The sequence below is a fragment of the Gobius niger genome (assembly GCF_951799975.1).
Source record: "Gobius niger genome assembly, chromosome: 15".
Classification (NCBI taxonomy): domain Eukaryota; kingdom Metazoa; phylum Chordata; class Actinopteri; order Gobiiformes; family Gobiidae; genus Gobius; species Gobius niger.
The window spans coordinates 20,318,300-20,336,518 of NC_136866.1; the positions used below are offsets into that span (position 1 = coordinate 20,318,300).

General features: G+C 43.3%; 2 protein-coding genes across 2 annotated transcripts in view; both read left to right on the forward strand.

Moving 5' to 3' along the window:
* The window catches only part of LOC306975203 (beta/gamma crystallin domain-containing protein 1-like), a 282,258-nt gene that overhangs the window by 39,109 nt on the left and 224,930 nt on the right, over window positions 1–18,219 (forward strand). The gene's annotated exons all lie outside the window — the stretch shown is intronic.
* The window catches only part of LOC306975332 (melanocortin-2 receptor accessory protein 2A-like), a 42,671-nt gene that overhangs the window by 4,095 nt on the left and 20,357 nt on the right, over window positions 1–18,219 (forward strand). The window contains exon 2 of the mRNA XM_079572852.1: window positions 15,836–15,935. Within this exon, the coding sequence (XP_079428978.1) occupies window positions 15,836–15,935 (100 nt within the window). The remainder of the gene's footprint in view (window positions 1–15,835; window positions 15,936–18,219) is intronic.

Genomic DNA, 18,219 nt, shown 5'->3' on the forward strand with positions numbered 1-18,219 from the left:
TACAAAAGAAGATAATGCGATATTACAATCAGGTTAAGTTAAAGGTGCTAAACGCAAGTCTCTGAGTTTTCGCAGAACTATGCCCCCTTTGGCGAAAAGCAGAACTGCACTCAGAGTTGTGCACGCTCCTGGACCACACGCACGCTTGCACGAGCACGAGCCGATCAGAACCAAAGGAGCGTCATTCGTGATTGCACAAATCTTTTGTTGAGAGTCGTAATGTCTTCAGAGGTAAGAAAGTTATAAGTTATTTTGAATTATGTGAAAGGATTTTGCATTTCAGTAAAACAACATTGATGTTTGAGAGGAAAAACGGGGGTAGGAGAAAGGTAAAAAAATAAAAATAATAATCCCATTTCTACCCGTTTTGTGTGTTCACTGATGATTGGATTATAATGGTAATGCATTCATGAATAATATAAATTATTACTTTGTATAAGCGAAAAAATAATATTCAGTGACACACCAAATACCTTATTAGTTGGTCAACAAAGTAGACTGAAATATAACGCTACCATCTGAGCTAAAACAGCCTGATCCTCCGAAGATTTGTGGGGGTTTAGCTTGTTTTATTGATCTGCTTAGTAGCATATTCCCACAGCAATATATTCTTATTAGACAGTAATTTGATATACATTTCCTGTGAAATGTGCTAATACTTTTCAACTACTGTACCAGGGCAGGGTATGTAGCGGCCAAAAGTATACATTTAGAAGAGAAAAAAAGGCTCCCTATACACATAACATGGAATTAATTCACACAGTACAAGATCATATTAGCTGGGAAATAGAAAGTGCATGGGCCGGTAGTTATGCAGTTCAGAAGCAAACTTGATGTAGACGAATACAGTTATTTGTTTTGGAAAAAGTCAGCCTGCTGTACAATATGAGGGAAGTAAAATAAGCACCCTTTATCATTGTATTTCTTTCCTGCAATGTGTAGAATACAGCATGTATGTTATCACAATAACAAATATTTTTTTCCCTTTAGAATTCCAGCTCGGGTCCTTTTGATGTTCTTGTGGAGAGAAGTGGCAGCAGTGGAAGGGGCAGAGCAGACGGGGAGACCACGAGGAAGACCAAGGGGGGAGGCAGAAGTACTCGTGGCAGGTGCAATCATGAGCAAGATTGATCAGTGAGGACAGAAAATGACCCTGACCCTTTTGGCATTTATGTTGACTGTAAAGAAGCACCATTCAGGCAATAAACAAGCTGTGAGCACATGAGAAAATATGTCCACGAATTAGGGAAGAAAAGGCTTTATTGTAAATATGTTGTTCCATGTTTGTAAAAATAAATATATCTGCACTGCTTATGTTTCACTTGGAGTTTGTTCAGGGAGCTGATGGCATCTAGAAACATAAAACATGATTTTTAGCAATTAGAACAAATATGTTTTCATGGAACAGATAACAGACATGCATTGTAAAACAATGAAAAACGAACATACCTGCCCCCTGTGGACACGTGACTGCACCAGATCAGCTATAGGAGGGGGCACAATGGCAGACAGGGGTCATATGTTCTGAAGCTTCGTTTTCTTGGGGGAGTCCTGCAGACTGAAGTCGTATTCGTAGAATTTTTGTTTGCAGGTCAGGGATGTAACTGTAGTCTTCTCTAAAATAGAAACACAGATGCATGTCAGTTATTAGAGAATTTGCAAATATCTGCAGTTTATAACTTACCAAGGCCAACAACACTGTTTTTAGTCTGTAATGGGTTTATAATGGCAGGCCACTTCTCTGTCCAAAACTCCCTTACAGCTGGTATGCAGTAGCAATGATGTATCCCATAGTAGAAGTTGCACCATTCTCATGTTTATTATTTGAAGAGGTTATGGCTGTTCCACATCCACATCTTGTCCGCGTGGGCAAACTATATATGCAGAAGTATTACAAATGCACCTACATTATATTACATTACATCCTGCTCATGACTGTTTTAAAAACACTACAGACATTTAGTACTCACCAAGTCTACTATAACTGCAGTCCATGACGGCTTCCTCAAGCCCAATGATGGGAAGTTCATACAATTGATTCTGCACTGAACCACCAGGGCTGTGTAACAAAAACATACACACTTTATTCACACCTTTACAAGGAAAAGACAGTAGGAACTGCATTACAAACATACCACAAAGACAGTTCTCGCTCAAACTCTATCCTGTGCAGAAGAAAACATACAATATCTTAGCCAAAAAAATGCACATCAATAAATTATTGACCCCAAACGAAGACGCTTGCCAAAAAACACCTTTTCCCCCCAAACTTTCCATAATTGCGCTATGATTTTACATACTCTGAGAAACATTTATTTGATTCAAATTTGGTGGGGCAAATGGGGGGAAAAGTGTCTACTTGTTCAAAATCATAGTAGTAGTTTATTTCTTCAGTCATTATGAACACATGTCACACATTTTCTGAAAGGGTTTAGGCTGAAGTCAAGACTTATTCTGCCCAACCTCATGTACAGCTGTGACACTGTGTCCAAATACAGCACATAATATAGTTACTCATGATACCAATGGCTTTAAGAATCGGAATATACATGAGAAAAGGTCTGCCATTCACTTTTAATTTAATCTCATTTTCTTTTCTGTCATTCATGTGTTGTTTATTAATGTAGCATCTCATTTTCGAGGGGGTCCATAGAACAATTTGAACACAGATTTGGCACAAACAGTGTTCTATACTTTTCCATAGTATTTAATTTGTAGATTTTCTTAAGTTGTTCCTTAGATCGATCCCTTTGAGTGATGCCCGTCCTCTTTGTTTTAGTCCTCGCCCTCAGGTTTTTGGAAAATCCCAGTTCCTCTGAGAGTGTACCTGGGTTCTCTTGATTGAAACATCTCTTGTTTGCAGTGAGGAAACATGTGCGTGTGGGCCTTGTTCAACACCACTGCTGTGTTTAGATCAGTGATGTGGCGTTCGTGACGAGCGGCTTTGCACTAAAGTCAAAGCTAAATGCACGTAAAAGGATCTGTCAGGCAGGTGCAGCCTTTTTTATTAGTGGTGGCACAATATTTGATTCACAAACTCGTTCTCAAAGCGGAAAGATTAGTCCATGCGCTCCCCCGTTCCACAATCAAGGATGTGAGAAATATAATTTAAAAAAAAAAAAGTTCAATTTTGGATGATTTAAATCAGTAAAAGTGCCTTTTATTGATCGCATGTTAGATGTGTAATGTAGTGATAATGTAGTTGAATAAAAAGTGGAGCGAGGTATTCTGCATGGCTGCCACTCTAATTGCTTTCTTTTGTAACAAGAAACTCATTATTGGAGCTAAAAGCTTTTGCTTGTGTCGCCTGCTGCCGTTGTGCTGATTCTTGAGTTCGCTCTAGGTAAATCTGTGTAAAATTGAATTAAAAAAAGATCTGTCTCTTTTTGTGCATTTGGGATCAGCTCCTGCTCTCGGGGATAGCACTCTCCAGTCAGACGAGCTTTGTTAACATGGTTACATGGTTTAGCAAATCACTGTCAGGCGGTGATTTAAAGCCACTTGGATCTTCACTGTTGGAGCTCCTCTCTGTGTTGTGCTTCAGAAACAGAAGCCGTAAAACTCTCTGAATCCTCGTCTCTCTGAAACTCCGGAAGCTGCTCATTACACCCTGCATTTCTTGCTCCATTAGGAATTGTCTGCGGTGAAAAGTTCAATTGAGCTGCTATCGGACAGCGTTGATTGTATAGGGGCCGAATTAAAGACTTAGCCATTGATCAGAGCAGAATGCTGCCACTGAACTAAATGAGTCCCACATTAACCATGGAGAGCGCTGACTAACATTATAGAGTATGTGTATAGTCATGTGGCTGTGGATCAGGCTAATGATGGTAACGGCCTGAGACCCATGGGCACATGCTTTTCACTGAAATGATCCAAGGTGTCAGCGGACTGTTTTTGCACTTGAAATGCTGTGCATGTAGGACAGAGTGGCCGTAAAGTGAGCCACGCTTTGCTTTTGTGGTTATTGTGTAAAAATCAAAGTAGCTAATGCTGTACATAAATGTGTTCGAGCTAGTTTGTTATTCACTTGGTTTATTTGATGGGGTTAGATACAAAAGCTGTAACAGAAGTCTGATGTGTGCATGACCAGTGCTTATAGCAGAAGCTCATTTGCAGCTTTTATAAATAGTTGAAAAGTACATTAAAAATGGATGCGAGGACAATGACCTTTACAGAACAGAACTATAGTGTTGTACTCAACATGAGTACAATGCTGCTGCTGCTGCTGCTGCTGCACATCCATAATTTTCCATGTCTTTTGAAGATGCCAAATCCTGTCAAGGATCCAACAGTAAACAGCTCCACAGATCGGCTCCTCTCACTGAAAATGCAGATCTGGCAAAGGCTGTTTCTAGCAACTCTTCCAGCAACTCTTCTATCAAGGGCAGATTTGTGCAGTGACTAATAGTTGTTCTGTGGACAGTTTCCCCCACCTGAGCTGTAGCTCTCTGCAGTTCATCCAGGGTCATCATAGACTTCTTGGTAACAGTTCTGGTCAGTGCTGTCCTTGTTCGGTCAGTAAGTTGAGGACGGCCGGGTCTCGGTAGGTTTGCAGTGATGCCAGACTCTTTCCATTCCTGGATGGTGTATTTAACTGTACTTTGAGAGATGTTCAAAGCTTTGTAAATCTTTTTGTAACCTAACCCAGCTTTATACACTGCTCACAAAAACTTAGGGCACACTCAAAAAACACATCCTAAATGTCAATCAATTCGATTTTTCGGGTGAAAATCTTTATTCATAGTGTAGGGCAATGTGTTGAGAACAAAATAACATAAGAATGATAAATGGAAATCAAATTCTCAGCCCCCGGAGGTCTGGATCCAAAATTATAGTCAAAATCAAAGTGACAACTCAGGTCACTGGTTGATCCAAATTCTGTAGAAATTCCTCCAAACGAGTCTGTATCATCCTCAGTAGTGTGTGTGGCCTCCACGTGAATGCACTCCCTACAACGCCTGGGCATGCTCCTGATGAGACCACGGATGTCCTCCTGAGGGATCTCCTCCCAGACCTGGATTAGAGCATCAGTCAGCTCCTGGACAGTCTGTGGTGCGACGTGGCGTTGATGGATGGACCGAGACATGATGTCCCAGATGTGCTCTATTGGATTTAAGTCTGGGGAACGGGCAGGCCAGTCCATAACATCAATACCTTCATCATGCAGGAACTCCTGACACACTCTTGCCACATGTGGCCTGGCATTATCAGGCATCAGAAGGAACCCAGGGCCCACAGCACCAGCATATGGTCTTACAATAGGTCTGAGGATCTCATCCCGGTCCCCAATGCCAGTCAGGGAACCTCTGGCTCGCACATGGAGGGCTGTGCGGCCCTCCAATGAAATGCCTCCCCAGACCATCACTGACCCACCACCAAACCGGTCATGCTGGATGATGTTGCAGCAGCAGAACGTTCTCCAGGGTGTCTCCAGACTCTGTCACGTCTGTCACATGTGCTCAGGGTGAACCTGCTCTCATCCGTGAAGAGCACAGGGCACCATTGGCCAATCTGCCAATCGCTGTGTTCTCGGGCAAATGCCAATCGGGCTGCACGGTGTTGGGCAGTAAGCACCGGCCCAACTTGTGGACATTGTGCCATTTTGGATGAGCATCACTCCCTGAGCAGCTTCTGTGGGTTGTAGATGCTCCTCATGATACCTCTAGTGGTGAGAACACTGGACAAATGCAAAAGTGTTCCAAAAATACGGTACAAAGGATGAAGACAGGGAAATGGTCTGTGGTCACCACCTGCAAAACCATTCCTCTTTTGGAGTGATCTTGCTAATTGCCTCTCATTTCCACCTGTTGTCTGTTTAATTTCCACAACACCAAGTGAAACTGATTCACAATAAGCGTGGCTTCCTAACTGGACAGTCTGATATCCCAGAAATTTGACTGACTTGGAGTTACATTGTGTTTTTTGAGTGTGCCCTAAGTTTTTGTGAGCAGTGTACTTCTCAATAACTTGATCCCGGATCTGTCTGGTGTGTTCTTGGACTTCATGATGCTTCTGCTCCCCAATAGTCTCTTAACAGACCTCTGAGATCATCACAGAGCAGCTGTATTTGAACTGACATTAGATTACACTCTGTTTAGCCGTTGGGTCAACATGTGATCATTCAGAAATTATCAGGAAACTTATGCAACCCACAGTGTGTGCGTGTGTGTGTGTGTTTGTTTGCGTGTTTGTGTGTGTGCGTGTGTGTGTGTCTGTGTGTGTGTGTGTGTGTGCGTGTGTGTGTATATAAAAAAAAAAAACTCTTCCTCACCCTCCGCGGGTGGTCTCTTTTTCCTTCAAGCTCGGGTCCTCTACCAGAGGCCTGGGAGCTTGAGGGTTCTGTGCAGTGTCTTTGCTGTTCCTAGAACTGCACTTTTCTGGACCGAGATGTCTGATGTATTTCCTGGGATCTGCTGGAGCCACTCCTCCAGTTTGGGGGTCACTGCCCTGAGAGCCTCAACAACCACTTCACCCTCCAGGTTTTCTCCAGCTCTTCTCTGAGCCCCTGGTATTTCTCTAGTTTCTCGTGTTCCTTTTTCCTGATGTTGAAGTCGCTTGTTATTGGTATGTCGACCACAACGGCTTTCCTCTGCTCTTTGTCCACCACCACAATGTCCGGTTGGTTCGCCATTACCATTCTGTCCGTCTGTATCTGGAAGACCTTTGGATATATATATATATATATATATATATATATATATATATATATATATATATATATATATATATATATATATCTCCCTTGCGCTCTTTTTCTCTCTCTCTCTCTCTCCTCTCGCTCTCTCTCACTCTCCCCTCTTGCTCTCTCTCTCCCTCTTGCTTCTCTCCTCACCATCCCTTTCGCTCTAACTCTCCCTCTCTCCCTTATCATCTTATTTAACCATTGTTATATAGGTCTTTTTGCCTTGTCTCGGCACTTCCTTTGTATTGACACTTCTGTAGAGCGTAAAGTGTAAAATGTTTCTCTGCTCACCCTAAAAACTGATTTTCTCTTGACTTATCCAGTCCTATGTAAACTAATATGAGTGAAAGGGCGGGCACAAACATCATTCCACTATTGAAACAGTTCATTTTGCCGATGATAGCATTTTGCCACTATTTGCACAAATTAACTGCTGTAAGGATAACATTAGCATGTAGCTCACCTTCATAGCTCGTCTTCTAGCTGCTTCTTTCTTGCAGTACTATTTGTCTTGTATCCTCTGAATAATCCTCTGAAAAATTCCATAAACTCTACCAAATGGCAGCTTTTGTCCACATTGTTCTCATCGCGGCTCACAAAACGCTCCATCGCCGTTCTGTTTTTCCTTCAGTAATGTGTATACGACAACTGCAGTCCTTTATAGTGGAAACTCTTGCGTGTACTGAGTAGAGTAGATACATGTGAAGCGGAAAAGAAGCGTGTTACATGGAACCCCGGCGAAAGGCTCCGGGGCCAGTCCATTGAGACACGTCATAATCAGTTTCACTATGTTCAAATGAATGAAATTTGTAAACGAATAAGTAAAAACTGTATTTTGAAAAAATATTACAGTGGTTTAATCTGATTTCTTTTTTAACTAGTTTATTACTTTATTGTTATTTATCTCTACAAAGTTTCATGCTAAATGATGCATGTTGCACCAAAGAAAATAAGAACCTCTTCACAAACAATGGCAATACAAATCTATTCTGCTACTTAAAACTTTAGGGCCTGATTGTAGAGACTTTCTATTGGTTTAAGCTCTTAACCATAACCAAGTATATTTTCCCCAGTTATTATCCAGGCATTACCCAAATCTAAAGGCTTCTTGAAAAAAGAGTCGAAAATAGCAGCAAAAACGCAGTCTGGGACCAGACTGAGGCTCCATAGGAAAGATGGGAGTCGATCATTGAATTCAAACACATTTGCGTACACTCCAGAGTCCAGCATTTGCTTATTAAAGTGAAATGTATGTCCAAAAAAAATCTCTCTTGCATCTGTTCAATACTATCCCCATTTATTTGGACCTGTAGGGTATCAGTGTGGGCCTTTTAAATAGAGAAACAAATGCAGATAGGCTTTCAGCCTGTTTTCGTATGATCACACTTCCTCTCTGCTGAGGCAGGCCGCACACAAATCCATGAAGCAGCCACTAATCCTCTCATGTAGTCATCATTATTGATAATATCTGTAAGACTAATGACACCGATGAGCTTCTTCCTGTCTTATCTGCCACAGCATGCACCGCTCCACCGCAGGATTCAATCACTCCAAAGGCCAAGCAATCTGCTGATTTTTGTAGGCTTTAGTTACTGCAAGAACAAGGCAATAAATCTCAGCGCTGCCGTTTTTATCACGACTGTGTAAAGTTAAAGGGGCTAGATGCAAGATAGCCATTTTATACTCACTACTGCCACCCCAGGTCATATGTGTAACTGCACCTTCTATATTAAGCTTGTGCATGACGGCACTTCGGACCTGAAGTAACACCTTTTTGAGTGACAGTGCAGGATTTTAGAAGCAGTTGTGGTGAACAGGTCTGGGCTCATTCTACACATTAGGACATGGCTGGAACATGTAGGGGGAGGAAAATACATTATTTTAACCATTTTAAAACTCTATATAGTCCCTTTAAACTCCACTCCCCTTTGTGCAGAACAATATCATGTTGCAGTTTGTGCATTAGTGTGGTGTTCTAACAGGGAACAGGCCAAAACATTTGCCGGAACACTCTCAATAAACACCATCAAATCTTTGCCGGATCCTCCTAAATATTTCCTGGATCCTTTACCCTGAAAAGCTGAAAATTGGGGGAATGTGTTTCCCCAAACAGGGGATCAAATTAAGCACTGCGTATTGTTGATATGCTATTGATGATGCTACATAAGAAACAGCGGTATGTTCGCTGTTCACCTGCCGCCCATCCCCGGGCGTCTCCAAAGTGCGAGCCTGTACATGTGTGTATTCCTGCTGACTTGATGTTCCCAGCTTTCGAGGAGTTCATGATAAAAACATCATATTCTTCAGACAAACATCCAGCAGCGCTGAGCTGTTTCCATCCCAGATATGACCATGGCCTGGGCGCAGTCCAGGTTAAAGGAATAGGCCACCGTTTTTATATACTAAGATATGTTCTTACCTCACTTTAGTCGAGTTAATATATCCCCGTCTGGTCATTGTCCGTGCGCTCTGTCACGCAAACGGAGCACATACGCAGCCTCTCCCATATGTGACATAGCTCCGAAAAAGCTCACGATAGAAGCTACCAAGCTCTTCCACGTGTTCCCTATTTAAATAAAGTTACGTGAAGTGTTTTCATGCGAAGTATATTTACGCAGAAATGTAACGTGTCGATTTTATAAGCAAATAAAAAGGGGGACTATATTGTGAGGCGTAATGATACGAGGAGCACAGCGTCCGCGTAGTAACTCCTAAAGACTTCCCCCGCTCACTTCCGTCAATAACCTTTAGGAGTTACTGCGCGGACGTTTTACTCCTCGTATCATTACGCCTCACAATATAGTCCCCCTTTTTATTTGCTTATAAAATCGACACGTTACATTTCTGTGTAAATATACTTCGCATGAAAACACTTCACGTAACTTTATTTAAATAGGGAACACGTGGAAGAGCTTGGTAGCTTCTATCGTCAGCTTTTTCGGAGCTATGTCACATATGGGAGAGGCTGCGTATGTGCTCCGTTTGCGTGACAGAGCGCGCGGACAATGACCAGACGGGGATATATTAACTCGACTAAAGTGAGGTAAGAACATATCTTAGTATATAAAAACGGTGGCCTATTCCTTTAAATTTGTGTTGCAATGTGTTAAAGCTTTCTAATTGATTATCATTTACAATTTGGAAAAATACTTTTATACCCTTATTTATCCAAGTCTTAAATCTGGAGTCAGTACTGTTGGCTATGAAGTTTTGATCATATGCCAGCCAACTCAGCATTTTAATATCTGCAAATGGTATGTTTTTAACAGCTCTTTCCAAACTGTAAATACAGTCTATCCATATATTCCCAAAATTGTCTGATTCAAGTCATTTCATATCTGCCAGTATGGCCTGTAAAGCGATATCCGAAACCATATTGCATTCTATATCCTTCCATTAAGCAACGTATTCTGGATCACACCATTAGAGTAATGTACGAACTTGAGCTGAAATTAAGTCATTTTTGAGACAAGGAAGTCCCCAGCCCCCTCTCTCTTTTGACAACTGCATTGTTTTATAATGGATACGAGGTTTCTGTCCTTGCCATATGAATCTGGAAATTGCTTTGTCCCATTCAGCAAATAAGTGATTTGGGATGTAAACTAGAAGAGTTTAGAATAAGTAAAGATATCTGGGTAAACGTTCATCTTTACGGTTTCAAACCTCGCAGTTAAACTAAGATATGGGGTGAGATTCCACTTTTCAAGATCTTTTTTCACATTTAAGTAAAGGTGGTTATAATTTTTCTCCAAAATTTCCGATAAGTCTTCATGGAGGGTTACACCTAAATATTTCAGAGAATTATTAGGGGGTTGCCAAAAGGAGAGGGTTTCCGTTTTTCCAATATTTAATTTGTAACCAGACATTGAGCCCTTATTACCAAGGAACTGCATCAGTTCCGGTACTGATATTTAAGGTTTGGTCAAAAATAGAATTATATCATCTGCGTAGCACGCAATTTTATGTTCCACTTTGTTAAGCGTGATACCACTAATCATTTTCGATTGTCTAGTATATTGAGCCAGCGGCTCCAAATACAGAGCAAAGAGCAGAGGAGACCAGGCACAGCTCTGCCTTACTCCTCTTTGGACTGTCAGTAGATATCCATTTATCCTTATTCTCTACGCTGGGTTGTCATAAAGAGCCTTGATGTTATTTTTTTTACCAAATCTCTTTTTGGAAACTTTTTCAACACCTTAAATAAATAAAACCAACTAACTTAATCGAATGCCTTTTCGGCGTCTAAACTAATAATCATTGCTTTCTCTTTGTATTTTTGTATATGATTCATTATACACTGCTCACAAAAACTAGGAAGCCACGCTTATTGTGAATCAATTTCACTTGGTGTTGAGGAGCATCTACAACCCACAGAAGCTGCTCAGGGAGTGATTCTCATCCAAAATGGCACGTCCATTCGTGCTGTGGCAAGAAGGTTTGCTGTGTCTCCCAGCGCAGTGTCCAGAGCATGGAGGAGATACCAGGAGACAGGCCAGTACACCAGGAGACCTGGGGGGGCAACCGAGGTCAACAACCCAGCAGCAGGACCGCTATCTGCTCATTTGTGCACGGAGAAACAGGAGAAGCATTGCCCGAGCCCTACAAAATGACCTCCAGAGGGCCACAAATGTCCATGTTGGTCCTCAAACGGTCAGAAACCGACTCCATGAGGGGGGTATGAGTGCCCGACGTCCACAAGTTGGGCCGGTGTTTACTGCCCAACACCGTGCAGCCCGATTGGCATTTGCCCGAGAACACAGCGATTGGCAGATTGGCCAATGGTGCCCTGTGCTCTTCACGGATGAGAACAGGTTCACCCTGAGCACATGTGGCAGACGTGACGTCTGGAGACGCCCTGGAGAACGTTCTGCTGCTGCAACATCATCCAGCATGACCGGTTTGGTGGTGGGTCAGTGATGGTCTGGGGAGGCATTTCATTGGAGGGCCGCACAGCCCTCCATGTGCGAGCCAGAGGTTCCCTGACTGGCATTGGGGACCGGGATGAGATCCTCAGACCTATTGTAAGACCATATGCTGGTGCTGTGGGCCCTGGGTTCCTTCTGATGCCTGATAATGCCAGGCCACATGTGGCAAGAATGTGTCAGCAGGTCCTGCATGATGAAGGTATTGATGTTATGGACTGGCCTGCCCGTTCCCCAGACTTAAATCCAATAGAGCACATCTGGGACATCATGTCTCGGTCCATCCATCAACGCCACGTCGCACCACAGACTGTCCAGGAGCTGACTGATGCTCTAATCCAGGTCTGGGAGGAGATCCCTCAGGAGGACATCCGTGGTCTCATCAGGAGCATGCCCAGGCGTTGTAGGGAGTGCATTCAGGCACGTGGAGGCCACACACACGACTGAGGATGATACAGACTTGTTTGAAGGAATTTCTACAGAATTTGGATCAACCAGTGACCTGATTTGTTACTTTGATTTTGACTATAATTTTGGATCCAGACCTCCAGGGGCTGAGAATGTGATTCCCATTTATCATTCTTATGTCATTTTGTTCTCAACACATCGCCCTACACTATGAATAAAGATGTTCATCCGAAAAATCGAATTGATTGACATCTAGGATGTGTTTTTTGAGTGTGCCCGAAGTTTTTGTGAGCAGTGCATCTAATGTTGTCCTGAGTTTTTCGTTTGTTTATAAATCCTGTTTGGTCATTATTTATGACACTTGGCAGGATATTTTCCATTCTTTTAGACATTGTTGAGGTGTAAATACGATAATCAACGTTGAGGATTGAGTTAGGCCTATATGACCCACATTCAAGTCTATCCTTTCCTTCTTTAGGTATTAGTGATATGATAGCTTCTTTCCAGCTTGGAGGAATCTGAGTATTTTTAAGGGCCAATTAAAAGTGGTCAAGAGTAGGGGGGTAAGCTCCTTTCTAAAAGCTTCACACCACTCTTTACATCACTTCCCGGTGACTTGTTGTTTTTTAGCCTCTTGATTGCATTTTATATTTCTATTATGGTTATTTCAGCACCTAATTTGTTATATTGCTCTTCAGTCATAACAGGAAGATTCAGTGTATCAAGGAAAGAATTGATTTCACACCCTAGATCCCCAGCCACCCTAGAAAACATTTTTTTAGGTTGATGTGCTTCCCATACATCCATATAATCCGAATAGGTCGATTGTATTTTATCTTGTTTAATTTCTATTGTATTTTTTTGATTGTCTCGAATTGTCTTGAATTTTAAAAACTGCTCTCTCCGCTTGTTGCTTTCTAAGTTTCCAGGCTAATAATTTATCACAGTTCTTCCAGACTGTGATATGTTCATTACCTTAGTTAAAAAGAGTTGATGCGTACCTGTCTGGTCTGTGTGCATGCCCGTGGAGGAGCGTGGAAGCTTCTAACTTCACCCCTGTTTGGAGCTATAGGAATACATTGGGAAAGGCCAACATCTTTGGTTTATTTTGCGTGACTGAGGGCACGCACAAAGACCAGACAGGTACGCATCAACTCGTCTAAGCTCAGGTAAGAAAATATTTCAGTATGTAAAAACAGTGGCCTGTTCCTTTAAGACCCTGTTAGAATCGTGAGCCCATCCTTCTGTGGACCCTCCACCTGCAGGAGGAGCCATAGGGGCCTGGTGCTAAGTGATTTGGGCAGCTCGGATGTTTGCCCCCACGACTCGGCAGCGGACAAGTGGAAGAAAATGGATGGATGGAACTTTGAATGTCCAAGCCTGTCCAAGTTGTTTGTATTCTCTAATGCCTGACCAATCAGCGAGGTGACATGTCCCAATTCCCCCACAGAACCGCTCTAGCGGTTCACTTTGGGCTGTGGAAACGTGGAAATCCATGATCTCTTTTCAGAATGTTTCAAGGATGAGAAAAAGTTAAAGCTACATTATTGTTGAGCTTGATGCACATCTTTTTTATTTCACTATGGAAAAACTAAGTTGGTAAAATGTGCTCCTGAAGGGGATTGTATAAACACAAGCAGTCAGTACATTTGTGATTGTATCTTCCCTAAAACGTAGGTACACAGCTAATGCTTAGATGTTTGTTGAGGAAATATGTTGATAGTACAACAACTATAAGCAAGGTTTTGGAGTTATAAGGGCAGTGGCACTAAAGTCACAAGTAAGTGCTAAAGTGAGAGGCTGATTGATCGTCGGGAGTTTATTTTTAGTCCAAAAGTACCGATCTATTCTGAAGGTCGCTGGTGCTCTGTGTGAGGAGAGGAGAGCGGAGGCGAAAGGGATCAGCGCCCACTGCCTCTGCCAAGACGCCAAAGCCACATCTTCACATTTTATTTATTAGTGATAGACGGCTCTTTTCTGGGAGCCGAGTCTTTCGGATCTTTTAATTTCAAAGAGCCGTTCGAAAGACTAGCTCTTTTTAGTGTAACATTTTAATAACGGCCACCAGAAAACTCACAGGGCCAGATTTTCCGCATGGTGCAAGGACAGCGCCGCTCCAAACGTGATGGTCAGCTTCCATTAGTGCAGCTGTTGCGCTATGTGCCTGCGCAACTGGCGAGAGGGCACCTCTCGTTTTGTGGCAAGAAGCATTATAAGCTCTCACAGGTTAAACTAAAGAATTGTTTATCCCATCGTGAATTCAACAATGTCCGTGTGCTGAGAGAAAGGGATGTACAGCCGGTCAGCACTCGCTTGGCCGTAATTGTCTTAATGCGACCAAAACAGAAGCACATGTTCACCCCCCACCCCTTGCGCGTAACCTGAGCTCGGGTCCGGCTTTATGCTCGCGGGCTCGGATCGGGCTTTATTTTTTTGGGCCTGATCTCAGCTCTACCTCCTGCAGTCTCCCTTGTTCACTTTTTACGCACAAACAGCAGCCAAACTGTTTATTAATCCTCTCTAAGTTAAACGCAGTCCTGAGATAAAGAATGAGTAGAGATGTTCTCTGTTTAGCGCGCAGTGGTGTGCACAGACATTTTGAGAGGCAGGTGCTCAACCAAGACAAAAGGGCAACACCACCCCCCGCAAAAAAGGTGATTTTTTCTGAAACTAGTGACACTAACAGATCATTGTTTAACATGTCCAATTATGTGGACCTAATAACAAACTAGACTTTAGAGGACGATGTAGGACTATCACATTGCTCTGCACTCAAGATTAGCACAAATCCAAATAAATTATGCAAAGGTACTATAGCCTACACTTAAAACATCTGGTTTGTCAGCATCATTGCTTTGTCCATGTCAAAAATATCTTAAATAACCATAATGCTGGGCTGTTCATGTTGTTCCTGTGCTCCTCACACAGATGCACTGTGTCCAGAGCCCAGGCACCTCCTCACCTTCTCTCTCCTCCTCTCCCTTCTGTCTCCTCAGCTCAGCTCACACTGCTCTGGCCCTGGTCTACGCTCAGCCCTGACTTAGTCTGAGTAAAACAGCTCATTTTCAAAACATTTTACAGCGCAACAAAACAGAACCGCTAGAGTGACTGACTTGTTACCGCTGACTTTGTCCTGATCTCGACACGCGCTGCGGCGCTGACGTCCTCGCACTGACGGCTCTCTCGTTTCCTTTCCCCTTAATATCCAGTCATGTCGCGCTGGCTCGTTCATAAAGTTATCTGATTTACTCAGTTTACTTTACTCCTGCATCTCACAGAGATGGGCTGTACAATCTTCTCAAAGGGGGGAAACACGGGGACAGCACAGCTGCCCTTTATTGATCAGGAGCGTCAGCGCCGCCGCAGCTGGAGAGGAAGAGGAGGAATGAAGCGTGATTTGAAGTTGTTGAACATTAAAACTGTATTTTCAGCATATGTTGGCTTAGTAGGGCAAGGACAGTAAAAGAAATAATACTTAATATTGGGGAGAAAAAACAATGGTCTTGAGAAGGGAACTTAAAGGCACCACCTGGGCTCTATCTGTGCACGTCCCTGTTAGCGCGGGTATCAAAGGTGCCTGGCCATGCTTCTGCAACAACAATCAGCACGTGCCACAGCTCCGCCCTCTTTTCACAATATTGGCTACTGATAAAACATTTGGCCATTTTTAACCACAAAATTGAGTAAAATCATCATTGTTACAATAACTTGCTTTATAAAGTTTCATTGAGTTAGTTTTATTCATTTTGTTTTGTTTTGTTTTTCCCCTGACTGCACGACTCTGTATCAATTGTAACCGGATTGTGTATTCCCTCTGCAGACTCCATCGTGATTGGCTTCTGGGTGGGCCTGGCTGTGTTCGTCATCTTCATGTTCTTCGTCCTGACACTGCTCACCAAGACTGGAGCTCCACACCAGGAGTAAGTCGCCGGGGTTCATTTCGAAAATCATCACAGTCATTTCCCTGACATACATCATTTATGAAAAAGCAAAAAAAAACTGAGGCACTGACGCAAAACACATTGGCTTTTGAATCCAGTCAGCCGTGTAAAGTGTGGGCTTATTAACTTTTCTAACTTTTTTGAGTGCCTGTGTTAAGAATGAGCCCTGCACTGAAGGGGTTATGATTTAAATATACTATAAACAAAGTCTTTCCAAACTGCACTCCTACAAATTAATTTTTGAAATGTTCAAGGTTTTCACAAACGTTTTTGAAATGAGTTCAGTCAGTCGGCGCGTGGTGCAGGCATGAACCTTCAGCACCTCTTCAACTGAGAAAAACTGTAATGAGGACTGTTTAAAGTGGTGCGCACTGAATGGCTGCTGCTGCCGGATGCTCTCTCATCGAATGCAATTTCTCCATCTGTGAGATCAATAAAGTATAATCTTATCTTATCTTAAATCAGCAGATATGTGCACACTAATTAAAACTAATGATACAAATTGAACAGAAGAGTCTACAGTATATGAATAAGCTCCTGATGAGGCTGTGGACACAATGACACATAATGGTGAATAAGTCGAATGCCCATCTCGACTGCACATACATGCATGTGAATCAGGCTCCTAATTTCGGCCCAAACAAACCACTCCGCCATTGAAACGTGTGAGCGAGTTCAGGTAGCGGAGCGTGAACACTGAAGTACACTGCTCACAAAAACTTAGGGCACACTCAAAAAACACAATGTAACTCCAAGTCAGTCAAATTTCTGGGATATCAGACTTAAACGCTTATTGTGAATCAGTTTCACTTGGTGTTGTGGAAATGAAACAGACAACAGGTGGAAATGAGAGGCAATTAGCCAGATCACTCCAAAAGAGGAATGGTTTTGCAGGTGGTGACCACAGACCATTTCCCTGTCTTCATCCTTTGTACCGTATTTTCGGAACACTTTTGCATTTGTCCAGTGTTCTCACCACTAGAGGTATCATGAGGAGCATCTACAACCCACAGAAGTTGCTCAGGGAGTGATGCTCATCCAAAATGGCACGTCCATTCGTGCTGTGGCAAGAAGGTTTGCTGTGTCTCCCAGCGCAGTGTCCCGAGCATGGAGGAGATACCAGGAGACAGGCCAGTACACCAGGAGACCTGGGGGGTCTGCTCATTTGTGCACGGAGAAACAGGAGAAGCACTGCCCGAGCCCTACAAAATGACCGCCAGAGGGCACAAATGTGCATGTTGGTCCTCAAACGGTCAGAAACCGACTCCATGAGGGTGGTATGAAGGCCCGACGTCCACAAGTTGGGCCGGTGCTTACTGCCCAACACCGTGCAGCCCGATTGGCATTTGCCCGAGAACACAGCGATTGGCAGATTGGCCAATGGTGCCCTGTGCTCTTCACGGATGAGAGCAGGTTCACCCTGAGCACATGTGACAGACGTGACAGAGTCTGGAGACGCCCTGGAGAACATTCTGCTGCTGCAACATCATCCAGCATGACCGGTTTGGTGGTGGGTCAGTGATGGTCTGGGGAGGCATTTCATTGGAGGGCCGCACAGCCCTCCATGTGCGAGCCAGAGGTTCCCAGACTGGCATTGGGGACCGGGATGAGATCCTCAGACCTATTGTAAGACCATATGCTGGTGCTGTGGGCCCTGGGTTCCTTCTGATGCCTGATAATGCCAGGCCACATGTGGCAAGAGTGTGTCAGGAGTTCCTGCATGATGAAGGTATTGATGTTCTGGACTGGCCTGCCCGTTCCCCAGACTTAAATCCAATAGAGCACATCTGGGACATCATGTCTCGGTCCATCCATCAACGCCACGTCGCCCCACAGACTGTCCAGGAGCTGACTGATGCTCTAATCCATGTCTGGGAGGAGATCCCTTAGGAGGACATCTGTGGTCTCATCAGGAGCATGCCCAGGCGTTGTAGGGAGTGCATTCAGGCACGTGGAGGCCACACACACTACTGAGGATGATACAGACTCGTTTTGAGGAATTTCTACAGAATTTGGATCAACCAGTGACCTGATTTGTCACTTTGATTTTGACTATAATTTTGGATCCAGACCTCCAGGGGCTGAGAATTTCATTTCCATTTATCATTCTTATGTTATTTTGTTCTCAACACATTGCCCTACACTATGAATAAAGATTTTCATCCGAAAAATTGAATTGATTGATATCTAGGATGTGTTTTTTGAGTGTGCCCGAAGTTTTTGTGAGCAGTGTATATTGAGCCATAGCCGTGACCCATAAGGC